Genomic DNA, 24,513 nt, shown 5'->3' with positions numbered 1-24,513 from the left:
ATTATAGGGCGTACGCGGTGCAGGCGCACGCTGAGAGACAAATCTGGGACACTACTGGCGTGGCTGGCCAACCCAGCGCGAAGGGGAACTCCAATCTTAGAACTGCGGGATGGAGATGGGGCAGTGCATTATGGGCAGCAGGCTATTAATGGCCAGTTTCTGGAATACTACACCACACTCTATCAAAGCCTGCTACACCCCCAGGTGTTGGAGGAGGAGGATTTCCTGGATATTGAACTCCCTCAGGTTGAGGTGGGAGACGCGGAGAAACTGGGTCGAGATGTGGAACTGGAGGAGGTCCGGGGAGCAATAAAGCGTATGGCCAGGAATAAAACCCCCGGCTCAGACAGGCTCCCCATAGTTTTACGCCACATTTGTGGATCAGTTGACCCCCCCATCTGTTAGCCCTCTACAACAAGTCGCGGCAGGAAGGCTGCTTGCCTCGTGCAACCAGAGAAGCAATTATCGTACCACTTCTCAAGCCAGACAAACTGGCGTGGGATCGCGCTGCTTATCGCCCCCTCGCAATGCTTAACCTTGATTCCAAGATATTGAGCAACATTCTAGCCGTCCGTCTCCTGACCCACATGACAACACTGGTGCATGTGGATCAGGCCGGGTTTATTCCTTCCCGGAACACGGCCATGAATGTCTGTCGATTATGTCAGTTGCTTCACAATTCAGCACATTTCGGGGAAGAGGCGTGTATCGATTGACATTGAGAAGGCATTCGATTAGTTTGGAGTGGCCGTATTTGTTTCGAGTTCTCCGGGCTTTCGGTCTGGGCGAGAGATTTGTGGACTGGACGAGGATATTATACTACCTCTAGACTGCCAGGGTCTGCATGGGGGGGATTGATTTCGGAGGCCTGCAGCGTGGGCAGGGGATGAGACTAGGATGTCCGTTGTCTCCCCTCCTGTTGGCGCTGGCAATGGAGCCGCTAGCGGTGCATGCACGATTGGGACGATTTTACAAGGGATTGGACGGGGTGGGTTAGTGCCATTGCATCGCTCTGTACGCAGACGATCTCCTAATGTTCCTTGCCAATGCTGCTGAGGAGCTGCGGGTGGCCCGAGAACTGTAGGCTGGACTGGGTCGGGTGGCAGGCCTCAGTCAACTGGAATAAGACGTGCCTTTTCCCTATTCGGGGTGGTAGAGGGGCACCTCCAGGTGCGCCAGACGTGAGGTGGGGAAGCAGCTGCCTGACTTACCTAGGAGCCCGGATCTATCATGAACCCTCTGACCTGCTGGACGGGAATATCGGAAGGGCGTTACGAACCACTAGGAGCAACTTCGAATTCTGGGGGACCCATCCACTCTCGTAGCGGGGAGGGTGGCGTTGTTAAAGATGGTCACCTTGCCACGCCTTCTGTATTACTTTGGCTCCCTTCCCCTATGGATACAGCAAAAATATTTCACCCAGCTCAACACTATGACTACGGGATTTTTATGGGGGTCTGGGAGGCGCAGAGTGGCGCTTCCTACCATGCAGCGCCCCAGGCGGGAGGCTGGATTCGCAGCCCCTATTACCATGCAGCCAATTTTCAATGGTTTACAAAGTGGATGGCCAGGAGATTACGCCTGGGGGGAGGACCACGGGGGCATGAGCCCGGACCTGCGCCAGCTCTCTCGGACACTTCTCCGGCTTCCAATGCGGGAGATCCCGAGGGAGCTGTGGGTGGTACGGCAGTGCTGGAATCAGGCAAACAGAAGAGCCAAGATGGGACCCCCGTACACCCCGTAGATACCGCTGAGGGTCTGCGAGGCTCTGCCACATGGGGGGGGGGGGGGGGGGGGGATTGGCAGCGACTGCAAGGTTGGGAAGAAGTGGGGGTCTCCACTATTTGGGACCACTATGAGGATGTCGTGCTTTTACCTTACCAGGACCTCTTCAAAAGGTACGAACTGCCCGCCATGACTTTCTTTTACATGCTGCCTTGATGACAGCTCTCCGGAAGCACTGGAAGAGGGGGATGGCGGAACCCCCGACCGTTCTCCCCTGCCAATATGTGGTATATGCAGCAGGGACTATTAAAGCGGTAACCTGCCTATACAGGCGTCTTACTCAGGAGATTAGGTCCCCTTTGGAGAGGCTACGTATCAAGTGAGAAGTGGCCCTTGGGATACCTATAGAGGAAAGACCGTGGGAGGAAATGATGGAGCAGGCGTAGAAATGCGAGATTTCAGCTGATACAATTTTATGTCTTCCACAGGGCGTATCTCACCCCGCACAAAATCAATGAATTATTCGGGTCCCAAACTGCCTGTCCCCGTTGTAAATTAGAGAATGCTACATTTTTACATATGCTTTAGGAGTGTCCATTGCTGCATGAGTATTGGGGGGGAGGTAACGGCTAAACTGGGCGAAATAACGGAGAGGAGCATTGATCAGACCCCGGGTTTTTGCTTAATTCACTGGTTTCCCCACACTGCCCGTAGCAAAGTTACCAGTAAATTCATAGACTTGGGGCTTGTCCTTGCTAAACGAGAAATCACCAGTCATTGGAAAGCGATCACGGCGCCTAATGCTGCGCGCTGGCTGCGAGAATTGATAAAATGGGCCGACTGCAAGGGGACTCTCAGACTACAAATGGCCCAGAGAGCCAATAATGACAAAATGTTGACTGCAGCCAGAGCATGGGTGGCGATGGTGGACTTACTTAAGAACCCGACGGACGACACTGACTGATCCCCCTTCACGACAACACTAGCGCACATGCATGGCTGCATCGCCCTTATAGAGCGGGTGGTAGGGCTGGAGGGCAGTGGGTAATGAGTGGTAGCTCCCGTCCATTTGTCCTCTGACATTGTGATACCAGTGGTCCAATCAGCGTGACTCATTCTTAATACTGGGAGATAGCGGATGGAGTGACATGTCTGACGGGTGGGGGGGGAAGTTGGGAGGGGTGGGGGGAGGGTTGAGGGTGATTTGTTAACCCGTTATCTATTGAGGAGGCTTGAAGTGAGGTCTCACAGGGACACTTATGCACTGGATCCTCCAGATGGGGCTATAGATCGTGCCTAACCTGGAGCTGCCGACTATGTGCGGGATTGCAGGACCAAGAGGGGAAATAGGGGTAGTGGGAAAGCCATGAATCAAACTATGCTGCTATCCAACATCCACCTGTGGTCAGCATGTGCCCATATGTGTGTTGTCTAACTCTGCATGCATGCACACATCTGGGTATAATCTGTATGCATGCGAGTGCGCCTGCAAGTTCAGTTAGTGGATCAAAACCTATTTTACCGCACTTTAAGACCCCTGCAATGTATCAAAGAACTCATAACCCGAAAACTAGCCAAACAATATGGCTTTGCCAATGCTTACTATCTATGATCAGGGGCTGGTGATGTGGCCTACAGAACGGTTATTTTTTGTTCACCTCTATTCTTCATCCTATGTACAATACGTGAAATTCTCGTGAAGCCTTGAGAGAAATCTTACCATTCAGTTTTTGAGGTGTACAGTTTTGTACCTCTTAACAATTTTTGGTAAGTGATAAAGTGCTCTTTCGCAATGGTTTTTATTTAATGTTCAGAATGGCAAACACATTGAACAGAGGTAAGTTAAGTATGTGGGCGTCGCCTACAAGTGAACTTTGCTATGATGATTTTTGTGACCTTTGGTCAGAGGGAGGACAGGTGAGGACCTGGATACGTTTGCCAAAATAACGTGTACACCGGTTATCAAAATGTGAGGAAAAATACATTTGTGATCAAAAATTGGAAGTAGGCGAAGCATAAGATTTTCTTCCCAAATGAGGTTGTCTGTTAGCTAATGTAACATTGCAATTCAAATACTTAGGAAATGAAATTAGTAAAGTCCAGGTATTCAGATTAAAATATAAAAATATACTCCCCATGAAGCATTTAAAAACAAGATTAATTTAACTGAGACTAATATCCTTATAATAGGTAAAGCGTGACACCAGAGGATGAAAATGTGTTGTGGATGCTAGCGAGACCAAAACGTTATGAACTATTGTTTAAGCAGTGTGAAATCACTGACAAAATGTAGGCTGTGGACCAGGTTGAATTATTTCCCCTAGAAATGTACCTTAAGTGGCAGCGCAAAAGGAGGGTTCCATGCTGCTTGGTGGTCGGTGCTTGAAATGTTTTGTGATTTACTGTTAAGTTTCTTTTGCCTCAGAAAAATAACATTTGCCAATTTGACGAAAGTACATATGAACGTAACCATAGAGGAGAAATGAGCAGAATTATTCTCTAGAATTTCTATCGGAGAATTTGCTGCAGTGGAGTAGCAAGTGTGATTGCGCTACTCAAGTGACTGGTGTGGACACAAGCTTTACAGATAACACTGGAAGGCTCTCCAGCTGTAGCACTACCTCACACCAAACTTTTCCTGATTTTCTTCTGACCTTCTAATAAAGTTTTGTTATGAGAAGGTTTTTTTCTTTATCTTTAGAATAATGAAAGTGATTTGAAGCTCAGTAGCACCGATTGTTATTCAAGCTATCACAGAAGCATTATTCTGCGTGGATATTTCTCTGCTTACAAACTGGCATTACCTCATTTCTCTAGTGAGAAAGTCCAAAGAGTTCGAAATACTACTTAAGAGTTACTCTGAAACTAAATATGGGGAGTCGTTTACCAGAGTAATAATTACATACACCAAAATGCATTGGGTTTTGCTACTCCAGGTAATTGTAATCTTCAGTTGTGATTTAAAAGTATAACTGAAATATACAACTACATGGTCCACAATGCATGGACAGACCAATCAGAGAGGAATGTCTGTGAAAGCTGGTTCATTGGAGTTTGGCCTCAGTACACACTTTTGGTGGCTACTTCAATGTGTCTAGGTTGGCCAGTAGCATGGATATGTCCATAACCTAGAGGTGACAGTTGGTCCTTCTGATAGATAAGTTCTTAAACACCAGAATTTCCAAAGCCAGTTAGAGTTGAAGTAAAAGATTTTCTTATGAAAACATTTGTGCCACTTGGAGTTGGCTTCCAGAATGCCTCGCAAAGTAACTGAGCCATCAGAAAAGCTTTATGCTACCTGGTCCAGCAATAACCAAATCAGAAGTCCTCTATTCTGTTATTTTAGCTTGCAACCCAACCCTTGGTTGAGTACTACACAGAACATGGGTGTAATTTGTCCGGGGCGGGGGGGGGGGGGGGGGGGAGTGGGTTCAGACTGTAAACTAAGCGTGGCTTTTAGCACCACCGAGAAATGTAAAAAGTGGCCTAGTATTTGATTGTGTCAGGGTTGATATAGGATTGTTTTTCCACTTTGCTGCAGCGCTCTACCTGACAATGTTTTATCCTTTAGTAGTAGCTCTGGTGCTGAAATTTCCTCTTCTAGTGAAAGTGTCCAGAAAGAATCCTTATGTTTTTCCCCCAGCTCTTCGTCTTTTACAGAAATTAGATTGATGCAATTTCTAAGATTCTACATGCACAATCCACCTACCTCCTGGGTCGAGGTATGTCTGAACGTTTCAATAAAAACTCTTAGGCGGGGGATTCTTTTGAGAACAAAGGGTTTTATCCCAGTTGAAAAAACATCATAAGCTAGCCTTGGTTACCGTATGACTAATAGTTCATCACAAAGCATGGGCAGATATACCCTCCCGAAGCAATGGACATTTCCAGGCAGCATATACAGAAAAACAACAACCATCCATTGATAGCTCATCCTGGCACAGTTGATAATTCTAACGAGAAAGAAATAATATTCTTTCCATCATGGATTCAACCTTCAAACACAGCTGCAAGTCTTGACACCTGAACACTGTAGGCGTCCTCTCTAATAATTATCACAGCACAGGAAAGTCGAGCTCTGCAAAATACCTATTTCCGATTTCTAATGTTAACCCTGTCCTGTGATTATATACTTTGTGGTGCAGACACATGATCTAAACAAGATGGGGGTCTGCTAGGTTTCTTAAATGCGTCCTAGATGTTCTCAGAGAAAATGTACAAAATAAGAATGGTTAGGATAGCACTTAATAAAGATAAATCCTGAAGTTTCTTCCAGCTCAAATTTCTCACCCAACCTGTAACTAAGTGACTTAAGAAGTGGTGCTTCCATCTACATTGGCCTAGAAAGGACCAGTACACTTGGAGCCTAATTTAGAGTTTGTAGGGTGGATTACCCCATCAGAAACGTGACTGCTATTCTGTCCACCTTATTACAAGTGCCTTCAGATATATTATACTTTTAATAAGGAGGATGGGATACCCATGGCCTTTGTAACCGAGGAATCGGTCTGCTAAACTCTAAACCAGGCCCTAAAAGCGCTGACTAAGTCTACCTCAGCACAAAGAGGATGAGTTTTTTTTCATACATTTCTTTCTCTCAAAACCCTCATCTGAAAGGATATTAATATAGTATTCAGAAGTTAACTACTGCCACCACCTTAGCAAGCTTTAAGTCTCCACCTGTATGCAAAGCAGGTGGCTACATGCACCCTAAACCAAATTGTGAGATACCCCGACTTATTTGGTCTAAAATTCTCCAGAATAAAATAGTATGAAGTGGGACAGTGGTTGATGAAATATCTAGAGCTGCCAGATGGCCATACTTTCTTGATTGTACGTGTAGGTTCTTCGGTTAGTTGAGCATTTAAATGTTTGTGGATCTATGACTATTTATTATTGTGTTTTTAATTCTCCTTCTTTCAGGAAAAGATCTGTCTGGGAAAGTAGTTTGGGTAACTGGAGCATCAAGTGGAATCGGAGAAGAAATGTCTTATCAGCTTGCAAAGCTCGGAGCGTTACTTGTGCTGTCAGCAAGAAGAGAGGACGAACTGCAAAGAGTTAAACAAAAGTGTCTCGGTAAGTAGCTGTTCGCCAAATATAAATTATTTTGTTTTGGAAATAGCTGTTTTGCTTAGTACAACGGTTTAGTTATTGAGATATAATCCTGATGTTATCAAAGTCAGAAGCGTAAAATAGCAGCTTAGGTGTGTGTGTTGGCATAAAACCCATTGACTTTCACCCAATTGTATACTTAACAGATCCTGCTAATTTGTTACGCATAGGCTCCCAAGAACCTTGTGGGCACATTTACGAGGGCTGCCGATGTCAGCAGACCGATAGACACCTCACTCAGCTGTTCCGCACACTTGTGTACCTATTATGTTCTTGGGCGTGTCGGTGCTTCATTTACATTCCCACCACCGTGCTAAGCGTAGATGGGTAAAGTTGTACTTTACCCCTCCTATTTTATGAGCGGTGGCCTAAAGCCTGTGCAATGGAAGAATGTCCCTCTTCGCTGCCTACGCACTCTCCTGGTGCAGCCACGTGCTGGATGGTCTGCCAGGTGAAGTCTTCATTGTGTCTTCTTGGGCGATATTGGCTTTCGGTTTGTGGCAAGCCTATGTGTATCTCACACAAAAGGTCAAAGGAAGAACAAATCTATCCTATATGTCTTCCATATCCTTGAACTCACACAGAGTATAGGGTAGCAATTGAGAGAAAATCTAAAGGGAGGCAAAGTAATGAAAGTTATTGAAAGTGAATGAGCACAACATGGTTGTGGATGAAAACCCTCACTCACCCGAGGGTGACATGCTTCATCATTGGGTTTCTCCAAACACACGAGGACCGCGTGGTACCTCGTGTGGCCTACAACTTAACCCAGAAGGGAAGGAGCAGGAGTAAAAAGTACGTGTAAGTTCTACCAACTCAATGTGGTGAGGAGGGGCAGAGTGCTACAAATTAAATATAAAGTGTATTAAACTATCTACCTAGGGGCAACAACTTTATTCCTCCTTCCTAGGTGGTAGTGATTAAAATACAGGTGAGTGTAGGGTTAGATATATATACCCTATTCTATGATAAACCTGTTTCTGCCAGTGTGACTCAATGTTCAAGGCATTCGTCAGGATCAAGCACCAGTCACTCTGCAATATCAGGTGTAAAATAAAAATACTAAACTGTGATACTTAGGCCTCTAACTCTTGACCATCATTCCCATGTGTGAATCAATAAGATCGGTCAGGAGGCTCTGAAAAACAATAACATTACATCCCAACATAACAATAGCCTTTCAAAAGCTTTTAAATCATCTAGTTTAGGAGTATAATTTATCAAAAAGGTGCTTACCTAAGTATAGTGCGTAATATAAACCAACTTCTACCAGATGTATCAACCTGTCCGTTATTCTAGTAGAGGGTGAAAATATGAGCAGAACGGCCTGATTAGAAGCCTATTGCAAACACCACAACAATATACTGGCTTGACTGTACAACGAATGGTATATTATCCTGTTCCTTACAAAGTATGAGGATAAAGGAAATGTAGAATAAAAAGTTGTATATATAAATGTTAAATCTGGACTCTTGTAGATGATTAAACTAATGTTTAAATGGCCATTTGATACTATTGTCTACATTTGTGCACTAACCTTGGTTGCCAGTAGGAGTATCTTGTATAGGAAGTATACTCAAGGACACCTAAAACAGCACATGTATTACTACCCCCAAAAAACCATAATAGTTATACCAGTCAACGTGCTATCCTTTCTCAACACCCTGTCAAAACTTGGTTAGGAGTGTATCTAGCACGAAAAACAGAAAAGAGAGAAACTACAAATTGGAGATTAGCGTGGCGGGCTCACTTATTATGAATGAACGGTCGTTGCTTAAATCTCGGGAGGACCGCGGCGCTAAATCAATGTGAATAAATACCGGGAAAACGGGGGCGTGGCACGCAGAACGCTTGCGTCCATGTCACGTGCGCGCCACATCTCGTTCCCATAGAGACGAAGGTAAGCACTCATGATAAACATGCCGCGCAATTGCGGTCCTGTTTATCGGCCCTTTTTAAAACTTGTAACTTTCGTTCTACAATATGAGTATTGTTCAAATGTGTGTGCAAAAAGCAATATATTCTTGATTAAATCAGCACACGAGTGCCCAGGGAAGCTCATAAGCTGTAAGGAATATATCGCAATATTTTATTTATAGTAAAGAATGTAGACCGTTCACGGCCAGAATAAAACCAATCCTGCCCTGAACACACGAGTAATATGCCGCAAATATTGGGGTCATACGTAACAGCCCATCTATGTGTGCATTTCATTCTCAATAATACTTGCAGGAAAAATATACATGTAGGGACGTTATCAGCTATAATACAAATCCTTCATTGATATTAGTAGCTAAGATCAGTAGCAACCAAACTCGTAGGATCCATGTTACTTGATGTTTTATATACCATTTTAAAGGAACAAAGGATTCTACCCAAAGCCGGGTAAGGGTGTGGACAATATTATCTAAGGTTCAGATATCATCCAAATTCTATTACCTTATGCAATATCAAATCAAAAATTGGTATTGCTACTTCTAAGGGGTGAATTGCTACTTAGCAGGTGTATATGTATGATGACTCGTCATGCGTCCGCATGATGTATCGCCTGTTGTGTGTTAGAGCCCACAGCACACCAGGGTATATCCTCATTAAGGCCTTTATGATGACTATCCAATCTAAAGACCCATCTTTGTTCTCTGTGGAACAACAGTTTCAAGAGGTCCCATATTATGGTAATGGGGTTTGTCTAATACCACCCAGATCTTTCTGTGTGTCCCACATCTAGGAAATGTCTGGTGAGTTTAGTATTCGATTTTTTACGTTTGATTGAACTCTTGTGTTCAATCATCCTAGTCTTGACCTTACGGGTAATCATACCAACATAGTATAACTTGCATGGGTATTGTATCAGATATATCACCGCTTCAGAGTTACAATTGGTGTGACTGAGAACCCAGGGTTTTTGTAGGCCCAAGTCAAGTTGAAGCGTCCGTGTGGTCAAATGACCAACTACACATGAACCACACGGAAAATGGCCCTGAACCGGTAAACTAGTATGAATAGTACGTAGTTGGTTTCTTTCTTGTAATACTCTCGGCCGAGAGTGCCTTTAAACGTAGCAGGAATCTTGGGAATATATTAGTACAAAGAGAAGCCTCTCATTCATTTTCTTGCCTTTATTCAAGATGTGCCAATTGGAATTGATAGCTTTCTTGTTAGTGGTGTTAAGATGGCTGACAGTGCTGACCCATACCAAACGATTGGTGGGAGGCTTATCATATGTCTCTAGCAATGCCTCACGATTATTATTCTTAGCTCTTCTTCGCATTCTGTATCAATCATGTAGGGTAGTGTCGAATTTGGAGATGTTCTCAGTGTAGTTGCATGTTTGTTATGCATACTCAAATCTGTGCAGTTCCTCCTTAATCGCAAAAACTGTCCAACGGGAAGGTTATCGCGGAGGGCACGGGGATGGAAACTCGTGTAGTTAAGTGCGTTGCATGCCATAGGTTTCTGATATAATTCTGTGAATATCTTGCCATCTTTCGGATATAATCTCAAATCAAGAAAAGGTAACGTCTCATTACTTGCTTCACAAGTACATTTCAAATGTGAGTTGAGAGTGTCAAGCCATCTTGAAAAATCCAGGCGAGAATTATGGTCACCTTCCCAGATGACTAGAATATCATCAACATAACGCTTCCACAGCAAGAGTTTGCTGTGGAAGGGATTGTCAATTGGGTAGATGTGTGTCACTTCAAACCAATGCATGAAGAGATTGGCCATACTGGGGGCACAGGTACTGCCCATTGAAGTACCCATCACTTGCCATTACAGCTGATCTTCATTAGAAAAAAAGTTCTCCTTCATTGCTAAATTGGCGAGTTTCATCACAAAAGGCCTTGGTGTCTGATCGCTCCTGGGATTATCTTTTAACAGCTGGCCTAGCATTTGATGAGGAAATGGTTCAAGCCATATTGCAGACAACCAGCATTTTAGATATGGCCACGCCCCTGTTTTTCTGGTATTTATTCACATTGATTTAGCGGCGCGGTTCTCCCTCCCGAGATTTAAGCAACGACCGTTCATTCCTAATAGGTGAGCCCGCCGCGCTAATCTCTAATTTTTAATTTTTATTTCTCTTCGTTTTTCTGTTTATCGTGCTATATACGCTCCTAACCCAGTTTTGAGAGAGTATCGCACGTTGACTGGTATAACTATTATGGTTTTTTGGGGGGTAGTAATACCTGTGCTGTTTTTAGGTGTCCTTGAGTATACTTCCTATATAAGATACTCCTACTGGCAACCAAGGTTAGTGCACAAATGTAGACAATAGTATCAAATGGCCATTTAAACATTGGTTTAATCATCTTCAAGAGTCCAGATTTAACATTTAGATTTACAACTTTTTATTCTACATTTCCTTAATCCTCATACTTTGTAAGGAACAGGATCATATACCATTCGTTGTACAGTCTAGCCAGTATCTTGTGTCTGCAATAGGCTTCTAATCCTGCCATTCTGCTCATATTTTCACCCTCTACTAGAATAACAGACATGTTTATACATCCGGTAGAAGGTTGAGTTTATATTACGCACTATACTTAGGCAAGCACGTTTTTGATTAATTATACTCCTAAATGAGATGATTTAAAAGCTTTTAAAAGGCTATTGAGTTGGGATGTAATGTTGTTTTTTCAGAGCCTCCTGACCAATCTTATTGATTCACACATGGGAATGATGGTCAAGAGTTAGAGGCCGAAGTATCACAGATTATTATTTTATTTTACACCTGATATTGTAGAGTGACTGGTGCTTGATCCTGATGAATGCCTTGAACATTGAGTCACACTGGCAAACATGTTCATCATAGAATAGGGTATATATCTATAACCCTACACTCACCTGTATTTTAATCACCACCACCTAGGAAGGAGGAATAAAGTTGTTGCCTCAGGTAGGTCGTTTTTTAATACACTTTATATTTAATTTGTAGCACTCTGCCCCTCCTCACCACATTGAGTTGGTAGAACTTACATGTGCTTTTTACTCCTGCTCCTTCCCTTCTGGGTTAAGTTGTAGCCCACACGAGGTACCTTGCGGTCCTCGTGTGTTTGGAGAAACCCAATGATGAAGCGTGTCACCCTCGGGTGAGTGAGGGTTTTCGTCCACAACCATGTTGTGCTCATTCACTTTCAATAACTCATTACTTTCCCTCCCTTTTAGTTTTTCTCTAAATTGCTACCCTATACTCGGAGTTCAAAGCCTCGGATTGTGCCATCTTTGCGAGGATATCCGACACTGAATGTCCTTGAGCTGTAATTGGCTGCAAGTAAGCACAGTGCTCCGTTTATTTATGGTCTGTCTCAGCCCATGTTTACAACTTGTTATATCCACATAACTACAGCCGAGAACTGGATGCACCCTAATTCTAATTGTGGTGTGGCTATTTTCGTCTGGGGAAGAATCTTCTGAAGTGGTTTAGAAGTGTAATTATTTACTTTAATACATTAAGGTGATTTTGCTTAGTATTACTTTAAACTCAAGACTTGCAGTTGATTACTTATGTTGCCAACTGAGGATCATTGAGACGGTCACGTTCTGTTTTTCTCTGCGTTACCGCTCTAGTGTAACATTGAGCAAATTACTTTATTTTACTGTGCCGTTGTTTCCTGTGAGCATGCACAAAGCACCACATTTATAGCTGAGCATTTACAAATTATGACTAGTTGAAGACTGCATGGTCTGGATGGATTGTACATGTTATGGCTTTTAGATGTATTTTACACTGAAACGTTATTTTTAAGTCTTTCAAAAACAGGCATGATAAACACATTTTTACATAAACTATTTTAAAGAAACTGCACTTATCTGTTACTAATGGAAAAAATGTTGTTTTCATTCTAGAAATTAGCGGGTTAAAAACCGAAGAAATCCTTGTTTTACCTCTTGATTTGGTAAAAAGGCACTCGCATGAATCTGCAGCCACAACAGTTCTTCACCACTTTGGTCGAGTAAGTGATAATTTAGTTTCTAACATTTTTAACATGCCCGTGAGAACAGAAAATATGCAGACTAATTGGGCTTTTTTTTTTTCAATCACTTAACATAAATTCTATTAATAGTCTAAATACATTGGCATTCCATTTTTAGGTGGAGCCGGGCAATGCTCATGTACTGTCTGCAGGACATGCTGTATTCACTAAAAGGACTTTAATCACGCCTGCTACTTACCACATGTACACTCAAGCAGGGCTCTTCTTTGCAGCCTACTATTGGTTCTCGCACTCGATACACCACTTCTGTTTGCCGATGAGGAGCACTGCTCAACTACAGATGAATTCCCCTTTATTAGTGGCCATCCACTTTGATGCAGGTACTATTCCTTCGACCTCCCCCCTCCCATTCCACCTGCCCTCTTTGCCATTGAATGCTTTTCTCAACCCCCAGCTCCCTTAATCTCACCCAAGACTTGCAGGCTGTGGGTAACCTGCCATTGTTCCACATCGTTGTGTGATCCTCCTGCTACCTTCTGCCCTCCTCCTTCTAAAAAAAGCTTAGTGAAAATGCATTCCATGTACCAACATGAAATGCATTTTTACAAAGTATTTTCATTTGTAATTAAAAAACAAGACTGCAAGCCTTCTTGTTAGTCTGTTTAAAAAAACTAACGAAAAAACTCCTATCCGGTGAACCTGGTGTCTTCAGAAAGCGCATTGAATGCTGCTTTAACAACATTATTCATAAAGTGCATACTCTCCTCTCCTGTCCGCAGAGACACCATCCGAGTATGGGTGTGGCAGGGAGGACAAGGGAGTCCTGCTTGAGGACTCGCATCTGCTGATGAATAGCCTTCAGCAGCACAAGTGCTCGCCTGCATAGTGTTTAGAGAAGACTTCTTTCCAGCAGACTGGGTACAAAAAGCTTTACTTTGCCTCCTTTCCGTATGTAAAACGGGCTGCGTGCTTTCCTTGTTCAGGTGAATGTGTAGGTGTTGCTGTGTGATAAAGAACAGTGCATCGTTCCTGCTCCATATTCTTCGGGTCTTCTTATTGACCTCATTTATGGTCCTCCCCGCCCCCCCCCCCCCCCCCCCCCCTCCTCCCTCACTCCCCTCCACACTCTGGAGCTGGTACATGGTATTTTCAGCGCTCGTCTTCACATGGATCTATCTTTATCCCCCTATTTCAGTGTTTTCCTTTTCTCATCTTCTCTTTTATTGTGTTCATTTTAGCCTGTTGTGTTCTTATCTGCATTGACTCCAGTGGGTAAAGAAACACCCCCGACCTCACCCCTCCACCCGTCATCTGTTTTTGCCCATGCCTGGCAGAACACTATGGAGGGGGCAAGAGGCTGTCCTCAGTGACTCTGCTGACGCACGCACCCGTTTTCCATCACAATTGTTTGTGCTACATTGCACTTTATTCCCCTATTGTTCTGTCCATATTCTGTTTCTTGGCACCCCCACCCCTTCGTCCCACATCTGTTTCTCATCACCCCAGCCCCCCCTTCCTCCCGTTGTCTGTTTTTGCAGTGTGCCCAGAGTTTTCCACCAAGCCCCCCCCCCCCCCTGAAAAAATCCCTCTTTTCAATGTTTTCGCCCGGTGTTTGTAAGGAAAGTGCCCCCTTCCATTGGTCAAAGAACAGGCTGTTGGAAGGTGCAAGCTCCCATAAGGGTGTTATGGCGCCTTTTTAAATAAAGTTTTAATCCAGCTACAAGATTTGCATTGTCGTTACTTTAAATAGAACACAGTGCCTGAGGACTACATTGAAGTCGTTCTACAGAAAGGTGGGGTAAACATTCACAATTCAAAGCCAAACTCCTATGCTTATTTTAAAATCTGCACATGTTTAATCTGTATTTGCCAGGGCCTTAGAATTCTGAATCATGCCTGTCATTGTACATATTGCTAATGCACGCACAATAACAGCCCATGTACTCTGAGCATTTGTATAAAGCAAATTTCACAGTAAACATTGGTGGGCTTTAGGATGAGGCTTCTTTGTCTGGAATACTATCCGAACAAAAGCCGTTTTGTACAGATCCTTCCGTGGTGGTTGTTCTTTTAAAACATGGCGGTTAAAATGCAATGGCACAGGCGAGTGTATCAACCCGCATAGCCAGATTATCACTACCACATAAATACACACCACATAAAACCAATCTATACCACATGGCAACAATCCACATATATACACTCCACAGCATGCCACCTAATTGCTATCCGCATAATTTCACTCAACCCCACAGTTCTACGCCATACCAATCAAGCCAACACCTTTCCATTACACACCACAAAATTCAACAAGAGACCACATAATTTGAATCAACAACACAATTACATAACACACCACATACATACAATCCACACCACCTAATTCCACATCACACCACAAAATTAAACAGCCCGCCACATAATTAAACTCTACTACATAACACAAAATACTATATCACATAATTACTCTCCATAGCACACAATCCCACTCCACATAATTCCTATACACTAAATACCATACAATACATAATTCAACTGCACAACATACCACAATTCCACTGCAAACCACATACATCCACTCCAAAACACACAAGTAAACATTTACAACACCAAATGCTCAAATTCTTGCAAATGCAAGACCTCTTGCATTGCAAATGCTTGTTTTCTTACTGTGATGGTCACTGACGCAAGTAGCCAGCATTCACCATTTTGTTCTCAAATTTTGCTCATTTCAAGTAGTGAACATACATATGATGGTGCTCAACAATCGAAGAGCATTGGAAAATGCAATAGGTCTCGCCTTTGATTAAGTTAAAGCCATTTGCTTAGCTAATGGTATTGTATTCTAGCTTTGCATTATTTAGTGTATATTTGTGATATTTTGTAGTTGTATGTAGTTAGAATTGTTTTGTTAGATGTGTAGTACTTTAAAGCATAGCTTTGGCAGGAAAAAAGCAGTGTTTCAGATTTTGGAGGTGAATAAATAGAAGAATAGTATGTGTTAATTTCGTATAGTGAGTATTACAATAGCATGAGGCAGACGAAAGGGGCGAGGGGAGAGCAAATATATGCACATCACAAATATATACTAAATAATGCAAAGCTAGAATACAATACCATTAGCAAATCAAATGGCTTTAACTTAATCAAAGGCGAGACCTATTGCATTTTCAATGCTTGTTTCAGTGGCGAGGGATACAAATCCCACAATTAACAGGACTTCCGGTAACCGGAGAGATCTGCACGGGCGGCGGCTCCTGTTCATGCACAGTGTACATACAGGCCGGATGACTGCATTCAAATCTATGATACATGTTAAACTTGAATAAAAAAACAAACACCTCCACGTTTCAATCCTTTGTTGCAATTTTAAACTATGCTAAGAAATCCGTCCATACTGGTGCCGCAGCGAGCACAGGTTGTGGACTCCCACCGGTTGGCAATCCATTTGTAGTGGGTTACAAGAGTACAGGCGCTTCTTGGTGCTTTATTGGGCATAGTTTGATAAACGCTCCTTCTACAACAGACTGAGTTTATTTGACTACAGTGTCCATAGGAGGAACGGACTTCAGCACAGTGAGAACCCGTACCTCGACTCTTAGAATGGTACACCACCGTGCTCTTTACTGAGAGTATTAGTATATAGTGCCTGTCGTGTCAATAGCCTTGTAGCGCTCTACCTGGTTTTCTCGCTGACCATGCGTTATGGGGCCATGTGTTTCTAATTAGAAATACATGGCCCCGTAAAGATAAAGTGCTTTGCGACTGCAGCAAAGCAAGCCACCGAGTCCGGATCGGAGACGAAAGGGCGTCGACCAAAAACCCTCATTTCCAATGGCAGGCCACAGTTTAGCATAAACGGTGACGCCAGCCAATGGAAATGAGGGGCGGGGCTTAAAGCCCTCTTCTGAAAGTCCTTGTTAGCAATAAATCTCGCTGCAACGCTAGGCGAGACCTAAAAAGTAAGAGAACTGTGATTCTGTGCACAATGGGGCGGGATGAGTAAGCGTGGGGGCGAAGTTAAAGGCGTATCTAAAAAACAAATATTATGTATCTATTTTCGGTCTTCCATCTTCAGGTATGTACAACTAAAATAACACACAGCTTAAATGTAAAATAAATGCAAGTTATGTTAATCAGTGAGAAATACTCTATCGTACTTCATGAAATCTTAGTTAATGCAGTGCAGAGGTCTGTGTCTGTAACCAGACAGCCACGAAATTGAATCCTGGTTGAAGCAGTGGAGAATAGTTAGGGGCTAACACAGGCCCCTGCTGTGTTACGCCCCTTTCAAAAGCATGCACTTCACTGCTCAGCTGGTAGCTCCTTTCCAGTACCACTCAAAAAGGATACATCTGTCCTCAGGGAGTGTCAAGTGATTCCACTAATCAAAGCCAATACCGGCTTCTGACCTCCCTTTTATATTTGCATATTGACCCATTGTGCACATTTACATTTCTTTCAGGTAAGCAGACAGTCTGACAAGGCGGCTTATTTAGGTGTTTGCTTGCCTTTGGTTTCACAGCACAAGAGACTCCCTGCCTTACACTGCAGTTGAAGCATGTCAGCTCTCGGAATTAACCGCCCCCTGACGGTTATCTTTTTACAAAAAGTTGGGCAACTGTTTTCCTTAAATAAAAAAATAAAAAAAGAATGGATACATTGTGCCCCTCCAATCCTGCACACTTTGACCGCTGATTGTGCTGGTCTATTAACTTCATAGTACTGCCTATTTTACTTGTTTTGCAGAGAATTTACATTTTCTCACAGAATCTACTACATCCCGAGAGGTTACATAGATACGGGCTCCTGAATACAGCGGGGAGTCACAGATGTGCGGAACCCTCCGCTAACTTCGCACATGTAGCCTGGTACTGTCCCGAAGTGTTCGCTTTCTTGGAGGCTATATTCCATGAATTAGAATGCATAACAGACATCGCACTGGAAGTAGATCCCATAATGTCCCTATTAGGCTATACGAAAACCATCGTAAAAACGCATCGTAAACTGATAGCAATCGGGTGGTTGTTTGGCCAAACGTTGTATAGCGAAGTGATGGGCTAAAGGCCCAGTATGCCATGTTTCAATTGTGGGCAGAGACATGACCTACTAGAACATACAGTCTGAGGTATATAATGACCTCCATTTGCGAAGCTGCCTCAAACATGTGGGACAGCTTCCGTACATTCTTAAACACGAGGGACTCAAACAGTCGGGAGGTAGCCACTTTTCAAGAAGCATAATCTACGAGTGTACTGACACCACACACAATATGCGCTTTGGATGCATAGGAACCAAACTGTTTATGCTGCAGGGAGGTTTAGTACCGAGTGAGGTTGCAATAGCATAATTAGCATACTTTACCCACTATAAGACACGGTTTCATCTGTCTGTTGGAATGTACTAGCGAGCTGCAAAGTGCAATAAGTGATGTTGAACATATATAATGTTATGATGTACATTGTCCGGTAAGTTGTCGTGCCTGACTGATCTTTATTTTTTTAAAAATATTTTTATAAAAACAAGTTATTAAAAAAAAAAAAAAACTTATATTTTCTCTACTCATCGCAAAACAGTTGGTCAATATTTCAAATTTATATTTAAAAAAACTACTTGAGGCTGTGGAGCGGGCTTACTTCGTCTTTGCTTGTAACTAAAGTAATGCTTTCTCGTCTCGATTGTAGATATTTTGGATTTCACCTCAATTTTAAAATGTGCTTGTGAAACTGTGGTTGTTTCAACAGTATTGGAGCTGCTTCCTCTCTATTTCATGTTGGGTCCCGTTCACATTTAGCTTCAAGAAACCCTTAAGGGTGTATGTATGTCCCACTCTACAAATCCAAGGAAAATACATTTAGAAACCTTTGTGTCAGATGAAGCTTCTATTTCTGAATTTATAAATTTGTTCTTAGCATATATTCCACACCACAGTGACATAAAGGATGTTTTGAGAAACCAGTATAACTGCTTGATTACTCACCTGTAACCTTTATCACACCTAGCCCAGTTCATACTTATTTAAGTCCTAAATCAGGGTGATATCACAGCTCCCCCTGAATGGTGGAGCAGCGTCGCCCCAATACAGATGGAAAAAAAGAAACTACAATAAAACAATTTTATCATTTTATTTTTCACTGACGGACGATGCTGCCGAGACTAGGGTGGGGGCCGGGCTATCCTCCGTGGACAGACAGCAGCACTGTAAGTGCGCATGTCAGTTTGGCCGGCGTCTTAGGACGGCCACGCTGACATGCACACTTGGATTTCTCCAGCCCAGCTGAATTGTGCAGCTAGGTGGAGAAAAGGCACAGGCTCTCGCTAACCGGGGTGCTCAGGCCAATCCTGGCGTTGCTCTCATGCTGGGCATTAGCATGAGAGCACAGTCTCGATTGGGTGGGGAGTCTGGGAACCTGTGCAGGCCCATGGACTTCTGGGAAGAGCGGAGCACTGAGGCGGCCGGCAGCGGGAGCAGCAGGAAAGTGGTTTTTTTTTTTTAATTTCAAAATGGAAATTGGCTAAATGTATAGGCCACAGAGGCCTTTATCGGCTATCAAATTTTAGATACTGTGGTTTATTAGAAATGTCGTACAACAGACCATGTGCCTGTTTAAAACTTTGGCGAACCTTTCACAATATAACAGCAGTGAAGACTTTACACCAAAGTTTGGAGAGGCTCCCCACTTTTTAGAAGAAAGTATACAAAAACTTTGAAATCCAAGTGGTGTCAATTTTTTCTAGATCTTAGATTTTCCCAAAGAAAGTCCACACTCCTGTGTCTAAATGGCCATTTAGAATCCTTGCATGTCTCATAATTTGAATAAGGGTTGAGAAAAGTCTTAATTCTACATATATTTAGATCTACAACCACAAAGATTTTCAACTTTTTGGGGACTCACAAAAATCACTTGTTTGCAAGGTAATCTGCATAGGTCAGATGTCCATGCACCCTCCTTTTCTTCATTGTATGCTATGGTAGACCATGTGTATGATTGCCTATGTCCACTATGAGACCGAAATGTGCATTTGCAAATGTATATTTTTTTTTTCCAAACTCAAAATATTTTCTGACAAAAGGCCTCATACCATGTGTTTCCTACTAATCATGAAAAGAGTCACTCCTGAATTTACTGTGAGCAATTTTATGTACGTTTCCTGGGTGGGAAAGGCTGTGAAGATTCTATTTGAAAATCCAGACTTCGGAGTTTGCAGGTGTTTCGAACATTCGGAATGCCCATCACCTCTTTAAAGCCGCCTTTCTTCTCTAAACACTTCCAACTAGTACTGCAGAATAATTGTCGTCGTCCTGGTGGTTTTTCCACAATGCTAAATTTAGAGAAAAAAGATGGGTGGAATGTCTAAATGAATCTAAGCTACTGGTAATTACACCGGGCTGCTTTTAAAGTCGATCATTTTTTGCCCAGTGTGACTATCGAAACAAGAACCATCCTCATGCAAGTGTGGCTTGGTCCTGCCATCAGAACTGCCTAGCTGACTTTGAACGGGAAACAAACATCCCCTTAATGCTAAACTCAATCTGCTGGCATAAGCTACCTCAACTCCTGTTTTTTGTTAATCAGCATTTGGAAATGCACATACATAAGGCACTGTTTGTGAACACCTAAATTCGATTTTGGTGTGCATAAAGTCCTATGGCTTTAGTCTTACCTTGTAAACTAAAACACAGAAAACAAACCCCTTGTGAACAATTGTTCTATAAGTATGTCTAAGTTTAAATCGGCAAGACATACTCTAATAACCAACACTAGTGACTAGTCCCCCAGGCCTAGATGCTAAATACCATATCTAATATCAAATGTGTTGTAATCATTAAAATGTCACAATGGCAGTGAAACCATCAGACAATACACAAGCAACTGATGCCAACGCTGGGGCAATCATTCACCCAGAGGCTGGGAAAGGCACAGAGGCCTCAGCACTCCTTGAACTGCAAACTGACTGTCAATTACAAGAAGTGTTTGTGGTTAGTACATTGGGCTTGATCTATGGAGGTGCAAGTTATAATAAACCACTCGGCCTACCCGAGCAGCGCTGGGATCCTGAGAACCTCTGTGTGTGCCAGAGAGATGAGGCAATTACACAGCATATCCTCCAGCACCTACATAATTACTTGGTTTCCAAGTTACCAATAAAGAGGAAAACGACACATGCTGTGAACAACAACGTGGTGCCAGTTTATAAGTGTGGAGTGTTCCAGGGCATCGCTCTACAAGATATGTATGCATGTATGTTCTATATGTCCTTCTTTTGGGTCAAAGAACTGTGAACTGGACAGCTGTGCGTATATTTAGTAATGTCATCCAGGAGAGCTCACTAGAAGTGCATGGATCCCGGGAGAGAGACCCCTCCATCTAATGAGCGCGAATGAGCTAGATCTTTAGAGCAGCAAGCTGTCATGATGGAAACCAAATGCTATTTTCCACAAAGTTCGGTTTGGAACACGCATTTTAACATTTCATTTGCCAAGCATTCCAACGTTAATTACAAAATGCTGACCAATTAATCTAAGAAAGTAATAATAGCAAAAAGAGAAAGGGAGGATAAGGCAGAGAAGTGGCGAGCTGAGAGGAGAAAAAGCTAGAAAGTGGGAGAAATAAAAGAATGAGAAAGCAGACGAGAAGAAAGGAAGAGGAAAAGAGTGAAAGAGAAGGAAATAAGAGACCAAAGAAAGGAGGAAGGGAAGAAGAAAGATGGCAGGGAAGAAGAAAGCTGGAAGGAAACGGGGATTTTGTAAGTGAGGAAAGAAAAAAGAAGTAAAAGCAAAGAGCTAGAAAGAATGAGAACGGAGAAGAAAGAAATAAAGAAAAGGAAGAGCTCAAGACTAGTGTAAGAAATGAGGTGAGCAGAGCAAGGTGGAGATAAGGAAGAAACGAACGAAGAAAGGAAGGAAGAGCATCGTGCGTGCACTGACAACAGCACCAGCAGGGCGCGCCATCAGAAACCCACCTCTTGAAGACTGACAGCGGGCTCCGGAAGCGCCTGCAGCTGCTCTGCGAGAGCAGACAGAATGTTAGCAGGCTGCTAATGAGGGTAGCCATGTCCAGCCTGCTGTGCCCGGCAGAGGGCAGCGGCGCTCGGCGGGCGGCTCTGTTCCCAACAATTAGGCGGCAGCATCCATTCAGCGCTTGATTAGCGCACGCACGGCGGGCACCCTACGGCCGCCACCAAGCCATCCGTCTCCTTGGGTGACGCGCGCCAAATCAGGAAGGTGGGCAATCCCCCACAGTGCGCCGTCTCTATTATTAACCTCAGAAGGAACAAGCATTGAAAGCGTACAAGCATTGAAAGCGTGTGTCATCGCAATCGCTCTGAAAGTGATCGTGATGACGCACAAGTTTTCAAAGTGCTGACCTATTGGCTATGCCAATGCTTGTTGTGCCCTGTAGATAAGAGTGGCCGTTTGTATGAGAAGGATTGATGTATGTGACAGTGGCCAAGATCAAGCTTGAGGATCGTAGGAACGATACGGTGATCCCATATTGCTGCTTTGCGCGCCTCGTGCACTGTAGCTCTATGCCAGCGGTAGCACTTTGAAAAAGTCCCTTACAAAATGTCTCTCCGAGCCAGCGCATACGCTGGGCTCGGCGAGACCTAAAAATGCACCAGGGAACAAACTGTCAGCCTCTGTAATAAGACCTTCGAACCCCAGACCGCTACCAGGAAGCATGCAGGAGCCACCACTGACCCTTAAACACATACACCATAGTAGAACAGGCAGGTCAAGGCAGAAATTAAGGGCAGCCAATTGTAGGTTAAAGAAGACCCTGCACTCCCGAACTGAGCCAACACTGACTGAGACCAGACAAAAGGCAAGTGATGGAAGTGGGACATGCCACACAGGGGCGTAGGCACAAGAGTGCAGAAGATGCTGTGGCACCTGAGACCAAGAGATAAGCATGCTTTGCATCCGTCAAAAAGGGTCCAGAACGACCCAAGCTGGCATTCAGCCAGACACCCATCAGACATTGGGACAAATGGCAAAAAAGCTGTGGTTAAGAACACCACATACTCATCCCCCACAACTGAACACTATGTCTGGTACAGGGGGAAGAAGGATGCCTCCAGTGGGACACACAACCATGGAGCAGAACGCAAGTCAGAAATGGAAACAAAAGGCCAGGCAGTGCCTGACAAAACCCTATTCCAAGCTTATAAGTAAAGACCAGGGCAAAAAAGCAGAAGCCACTCGGGTAACTGAGCATCACTGACCGTAACGTAGAAAGACTCTTGCTGCTAGCGAAGGGAAGTGTGCCATGTGGATGGAGAATGCCAAATACAACACAGCAGGCACAAAAAGTACCAACAAACTAGACCAAGGAGTAGGCGACAAACACAGCCCAGGCTTAGGACAACCAAAGCACAAGTCCCTGCAACAGCCAGAGCAGCACTGGGCATGCCAGTGGGACTCAGAGGCTCATGCCACAGCTCCCAAAATTAAGTCAAAGCAATCTCTGCACTTGACACTCCAAGGGGATGTAAATTGGTAGAGCCTGTGCTGCTAGACCAGAGCTGCTTTAAGGCATGGCGAATCCTGGTACAGAAGACTAGCTGTGTACTGGCTAGAACCAAGTCATAGGACCCCAAAGGGACCATGAGATGTAACCTGCACTCCCGCTACTGCGAAGCTACACCAGGAAGTAAGAAAACACTTCATACAGAGACAGACATTGCTGCCAACAAGCAGCCTGGGAAACATGATATAAAAGGTGCAGAGCTTCCTTATGCAGCGATAGGGTTTGTAACCAAAACCATTCTTTTTTCTTTCTAGGTTAGCAAAGTAGTTGCTTTCAGAAAGGTGAGAGTCGTGCATTCAAAGTAAATAAAGGATGCGAAGAGGACGACGGGTGTGGTGGTAATGGAGTAATTAAATGTACTTGATCTCATGTTATTTGTTTTAATTTCGCCGTTGGATTTCCAGTCAAATTAGCAAAACCATGCCTCATGCTTTCAGAGTTAACCGGGCAGCTGTTTGCTGTCTCCACAGATCAGCGGAGGCTGTGGGTCCCGATCCGTGGCAGAGAGCAGTCCTCCATAATTCGAGATCCCACCCATTGGCTGTCTGGAATCCCTTGTTCGTATATCCATCGCTTCGGGAGCCTTACTGAAGGCATTCATTTTGACTAAGCAGGTGCCATGTTTGTTGCTTTTGGGCTGCAAAGGTGGTTTTCAAGAACAATATCCCAAAGCATGAGCGGAAAAAAACGTGCACCAGTCAGTATTTCCAAACCAATTCCTGCATGTTTTTTGTCATTTCTATGCAGTTTCACCCAACATTTAATCTGCTTGGACCAGGTACAGTGTCCGCATGTTTCACGGGACATAGCAACTCAGGAATTTTTCATGCAAACAAAATGGGATGGCAATACCAGTTACCAGCAACTGGTCTAATTGGGCACTCCGATTAAGGTTAGTGACCGGTCTTCTTTATCTGCCAGCAGCGCCCTCGCTTGTTCATTCCCTTTGCAACATCTGAATTTAATTCGTTTGTTTCTGCTTTATCATGGTCTGGTACTTTTCCCGTTTTATTGTTGCCCCCAACGAACGTGTATAGCTTTCCCGATCGAGGCCTACTAAACATTTGCAAAGTGACCAACCCCTGTCTGGAACGGAGTGTTGGCGTGACTTCACCATTCTTTTAATGTATAAAGACATGGGCAAAATTATTGATAAGGGCTAAAACGACAGAAACAAGTAACTTTGATATCTACCGTGCTCCTGA

At 43.6% G+C, this 24,513-nt stretch overlaps 1 protein-coding gene across 1 annotated transcript in view; it reads left to right on the top strand.

Annotated features, from left to right (window-relative positions):
* The window catches only part of DHRS7 (dehydrogenase/reductase 7), a 230,455-nt gene that overhangs the window by 39,253 nt on the left and 166,689 nt on the right, over nt 1-24,513 (top strand). Inside the window, exons 2-3 of the mRNA XM_085626168.1 lie at nt 6,649-6,801; nt 12,688-12,794. Coding sequence (XP_085482294.1) covers nt 6,649-6,801; nt 12,688-12,794 — 260 coding nt within the window. The remainder of the gene's footprint in view (nt 1-6,648; nt 6,802-12,687; nt 12,795-24,513) is intronic.

The sequence above is a fragment of the Triturus cristatus genome, chromosome 9 (genome assembly GCF_964204655.1).
Source record: "Triturus cristatus chromosome 9, aTriCri1.1, whole genome shotgun sequence".
NCBI lineage: Eukaryota > Metazoa > Chordata > Amphibia > Caudata > Salamandridae > Triturus > Triturus cristatus.
This window is presented reverse-complemented; position numbering and strand designations above follow the sequence as displayed.